Source organism: Alosa sapidissima, chromosome 4 (genome assembly GCF_018492685.1).
Source record: "Alosa sapidissima isolate fAloSap1 chromosome 4, fAloSap1.pri, whole genome shotgun sequence".
NCBI lineage: Eukaryota > Metazoa > Chordata > Actinopteri > Clupeiformes > Clupeidae > Alosa > Alosa sapidissima.
The window spans coordinates 27,790,065-27,795,064 of record NC_055960.1 but is presented as its reverse complement, the minus strand read 5'-3'; the positions used below and the strand labels follow the sequence as shown (position 1 = coordinate 27,795,064).

Genomic DNA, 5,000 nt, shown 5'->3' with positions numbered 1-5,000 from the left:
GATCTCAATGCACACTGCAGTGTGTCAGCCTATAAGAACTGATTCCAAGTCAGTCCCATTGTGCTGACTGTAATCTATGTTTAGAGGAATAGTGCCTACCAGTGCTGATCAATCATCAACTCTGCTAGCCTGAAAAAATGCCAAGAGGCTTACTTTTGCTTATGGATATGCTGCCACCTTCTGTTAAGACAGAGAATTACAGGACAGGCCGGTGCCTTTTCCTACCCACGGACAAGTGAGCCTCTAATCCTAAATTAATATCAACACATGACAACACTTTGACAGCATTGCTGATAGCTTACCCAATGTAACCAAGGACATAATTGTATATAGTGTGATCTATGATGAGATTATACCCATGGTGCATTTGGGTTTATGGGTTTTTACTACACCTTGATCCGTGAGGGATAAAGAGATCTGCCACCCCAAGTACAAGCTTAAAGAATTTAGAATCTCATCATGCTAGGTTGTTGAGACCTCCTCCGGTAGCAGCGGGTCAGTGGACCTGTGTCCAGACGTCCGAGAGATCGTTTTTGTCCAGGGTTTGTGTGCGCTTTGGTGTCAGTGCGACTAATACTTATCCATATCTGTGGTTATGACGAGCATGTGTCACTATGCCTGGCTCTCATGGAAGCTGTGCTTATGACACAGGAGCCTAGCGCACTGAGAGTTCCCAGCATTCTGCTGGCCCAGAGGCTTCGTCCAGCTTGCGCCCGCGGTCCAGAGCACATAGAATGCCGAGTGTGCGAGTGACCTTCTTCCCAAAGAGACACCTGTTAATAGTGTCTCTATCGCCCCCTTGACGCACTGACACGCACACATTATCTTGCACACACACACACACACACACACACACACTCACTCGAGACATTACTGCATTACTGCACTGCACTGTACATAAATGACAGGGACACAATAAATAAGCCCATCTTTCCTGGCCTTCCAGCCAGCACTGACTTTAATCAAGTTGATGAATCACTCTAAAGTTCCTTCTGTTCAAGCCAAACATAACAAAGCTAACAAACAAACAAAAAAGTAAAGATACATTAGGGTTCAACGGTTTAATATTCATATTAACAAACATTCACAAGTTGACTTTTGTCCCCTGCAAGCCTTCAAAAATAAAATCATCCCAGGAGCAGAGAGCGGAAATGACCAGTGGTATAAGCTCAAGGACAGCCATAGGGGGATAATAAATAGAAACCAATGGACAGACAGCTGATCCTTTGTGTTCATGGTCTGTGTGTGCGCTACAGGCTAGCTATGAGTCAAGGTATTGTGGAGAGGGATGGACATGCGCTTCCTTTTGGTTGCTGCTTTTTCCATGAAAAAAAAGGGCTGCGGGACTTTCTGAGGTGCGGATCACCAGACGTCCACACACGCACACACACACACCTTCTACTTGATCCATCTATGAATATGTACATGTTGTTTCATCGTAAGACACTTTCATAATCCTGGGGAAAGAGAAGAGACAGGGATATAAATAGGAGAGTAGGAGAGAATATGTGCACGCACGCACACACACACACAAACACACACACACACACACACACACACACCAACACACATACCACAGCCCCTGCCTCACACACACACACACACAAATTAGCACAACTCCCTTCACATAAACACACAGCAACTCTTGCTCAGAGGAGGGCTGAGGGTGGGCGGTGAAGTGATCCTCACCTTTCTTGAAGTCTGTGATCCCGCTGTTCCTAATTCTGGAGGGGGCGTGTGCAGAGAGGGGGGTGGAAGGAAGGAGAGGGGGAGGGGGGGTGCAGAGAGGGGGAGTGGGGGAACAGGTGTCAATGCTCAATGCTCCTGAAATATTTTTAACAACCGTCACTGAAAACTGGAGGAAGTGTTCGAAGCAATACTCTTGAACTCACGTCCCAAAATAAAAAAAAGCACCAGTCACAGTGACCTTTATGGAGAGGAATCTCCAGGTACCTCGCAGCTACACACCACAGCCTCTGCCTCACAACTCACAATGGCAGTTCTGCTTTAAAGTACCATAATATCTAAAATGTGTGTGTGTGTGTGTGTGTGTGTGTGTGTGTGTGTGTGTGTGTGTGTGTGTGTGCGTGTGTGTGTGTACGGTGCAAGGCTGTTTGAGGTGTTGGGTAGTGTTGAGGGTGGGGGGTGTAGCTATTGCTGAGTCGAGGTAACCTGATGTATGCTGTAGTGTAGTGAAGCGTGTGGACCCTTAAGGAGGCAACGGCGCTTTAATTTATGGGCACTACCATCTGGAGTCTTCCAGTGGGGGCCACCAGCGCCAAGTTTAGTGCACCCCCCATGTATGGTCTGCCCTAGGGGAAGACAGATGGTCCCAAGACCCAAATAGACAAAAAGGGACTTTGCCCTCTATGGCCTGCGTTTGGAAGGAGCCAGCCTGTGTGTGCAGACCTGCACTAGTGTTCCGTTTCCCAATGCAGGCTGCACTGCAGCGGAGAGCGTTCGCATCTAAATCAGCATTCAATTGGGAGTGCGCTTAGAACTGTTTGTTTAAAGAAAATGGGACAAATAATAAGGAGAAAATGGGAAATGTATGGTGGTGTAAATGAAATGAGACGCCCACTGCTAAGCGGCGCTAAATGAGTCACGTTGGACTAATGATTAATGTGAGCTCTAAACAGCCCAGACGGGCGGCTCATCTCTGGGCTGACGCGGAGCTGCTGTAAGCCGCAGCACAAGATTCCCCTGGGAGTCTGGATCACACACTTACCTGCATGCCTGAGGGTGGATGCTTATTTCTCTTTCTCCACAATCACAGGCTCTGTGTGTGTGAGAGACAGGGAGAGAGAGAGAGAGAGAGAGAGAGAGAGAGAGAGAGAGAGAGCATAACATGATGATCAGATGAGTGCAGTGTGTTCAAACACACACACACACCGCAAATACAACATTCACTTATAGTTACTCACTCATTCTCACACACATACTCACACACTCACATTCACACACACACACACACACACACACACGAATGCACAGACAAACAGCTGCACACTTACACTGCAGTATCGGTCCAGTGTGAATAACCATGTTATTAAATGGGCTCTCGCGTGGTTTGGGTTTCATTAGATAATTACATGATAACGGAACTCAGGGAGAACCTGGGGGGCCTCACTGAGAACTCTGCTGACAGGAGCTCGCTCTGATTATAATGCCTGCGTTTGCTGCTCATAAACAGCATGCGCTCCATAAATCTGTCAGTGAGGACCCTGGCCCAACACTGAGACGACGTTCTCCAGCGAGATAACAATCTAATATCAAGCCGTGTAGACAGTTCATTGAAAGGTGTCGGACACAGCTCTCTAAAGGCTTCGAGCACCCAATGTTATAGTATGTGATGTAGTGAATGGACAATGGGTCCGAATGCCAAGCAAGGCTTTGATGGAGCCAAGAGTCCCCTAATAGACATAGAGAGACAGGTGGCCAAACCACAGGCTGTAGGGAGACAACAGACAGTGTGGGTACATTTGTGTGTGTGTGTGTGTGTGTTTGTGTCCATTTGGACGGATGACCTACGTTTGACCTCCAGCTTGCAGGTGATGGTGGCCTCTCCGAGGGCATTCTTGGCGCGGCAGGCGTAAACACCACCGTCGAAGCTGCCAGGCTTGCGGATCTCCAGAGAGACGATTCCCTGGTTGTTGATCTGACGGAACTTGGGGTCTTCGCCGATGATCATCTGGTTCTTCATCCAGACAATCTGAGGCTGAGGAGGAAAAAACGTTTAATGGTCATTTCAACAGTCCTGGAGCTACCACTGATAATCATCTGGCTTTTCATAATCTCAGGTTGGACAGGCCTGGGGACATGTCTAATGTTTAGCAATAATAGACCCTCCAATCATCAATAATCAATCACAATCACAATCAACTTGAACTGGTAAAGTGAAGTGCTGTGCTGTATATTTGTACTGTGCTGTAAAATGTATTTGTGTACTGTACTGGAGGTTCTTTGGATGGAGGAGTCTGTTGAAAATAATTGGTACCTAGCTCTAAACTACCTCTCCACTATCCATTATAAATGATACAGACAAAAGAAACTATCAGATCATTGTAGTAAGATTTTTGCAGAGAAAAGCTTTAACGAAGTTTCTTCAATGTACAACATTTCGAGAGTGTGTCTATCCATCAAGTCCGAAGAACGGGGGAGGACATGGCATGCAGGAAGACATGTTATGTGCGTAAGACGTAGTAACCAAAGTTATTTCCCACGCAGGGGGCAAAGAGATCGCTGTTATGCACACCCTCACACAGGGGTTCCAAAGGCAGGGTGCTAAAGGTCCCGCTGCCCCCTGTCGGCCCCATAAACCCCTCTCCAGTTCCTGGGGGGCAGGAATGCCAGTCATGTGACCCCAGGGCGGTCTTTCAACACCCCCTGCCCCCCGCCCAGGTGCCAGATTCTTGAGGCACAGGCCCTGGAGAACGTCAGAGAACATCTCCCCACTGTCAGCCTCTCACACCCATTCTCCAAAGGTTCTTGACCCCAATGACAGGCCTAAGCCACTACTAACAGGGACCCAGATCCATCTGCCCCCATCTCACCCTCTTTGCCTCTGGCCCAGCGGTTTGGAGAATGGGCATGTCACTGTCCCATCTCTTCACTAGGAGCTAGGGTGGGATTCTGTACTTATGGAGGTCAAGCCAAGACTTCCCTTTTCAACATTCTATACCTTCTCCAGCTGTTTTTTTTTCTTCAAAAGCATTCTGAGCATATAGTTCCTGTTCATTCTGTCTGATTGTTGATTATGTTTAGTATTTATTTAACATTATTTTATTGTTTATTTTTTTCTTTTCTTTTCTCCCTTTTTGGCTTGACCTAGCCTATATTCTGTAAACAATTACATGTACCATCGACACTGTTGTGTGGCAATAAAGTCTAATAAAGTCTATCTATCTGTGTCTTGCCACAACGCAGTACAAAATAAATAAAGATTTCTGGCATGTCAGAAATTTTCGTCAACTGTCTCGTCGTGTGAGGAGTTAGAATGT

At 46.9% G+C, this 5,000-nt stretch overlaps 1 protein-coding gene across 4 annotated transcripts in view; it reads right to left on the bottom strand.

Moving 5' to 3' along the window:
• Positions 1-920: 920 nt before the first annotated feature.
• Positions 921-5,000, bottom strand: part of mybphb (myosin binding protein Hb) — an 18,461-nt gene continuing 14,381 nt past the window's right edge. For all 4 annotated transcript variants that reach the window (XM_042090411.1, XM_042090412.1, XM_042090413.1 and 1 more), the window contains 4 exons: positions 3,532-3,718; positions 2,729-2,779; positions 1,690-1,724; positions 921-1,457 (listed from right to left, as the gene is read on the bottom strand). In XM_042090411.1, coding sequence (XP_041946345.1) covers positions 2,751-2,779; positions 3,532-3,718 — 216 coding nt within the window. In that variant the 3' untranslated portion in view covers positions 921-1,457; positions 1,690-1,724; positions 2,729-2,750. The remainder of the gene's footprint in view (positions 1,458-1,689; positions 1,725-2,728; positions 2,780-3,531; positions 3,719-5,000) is intronic.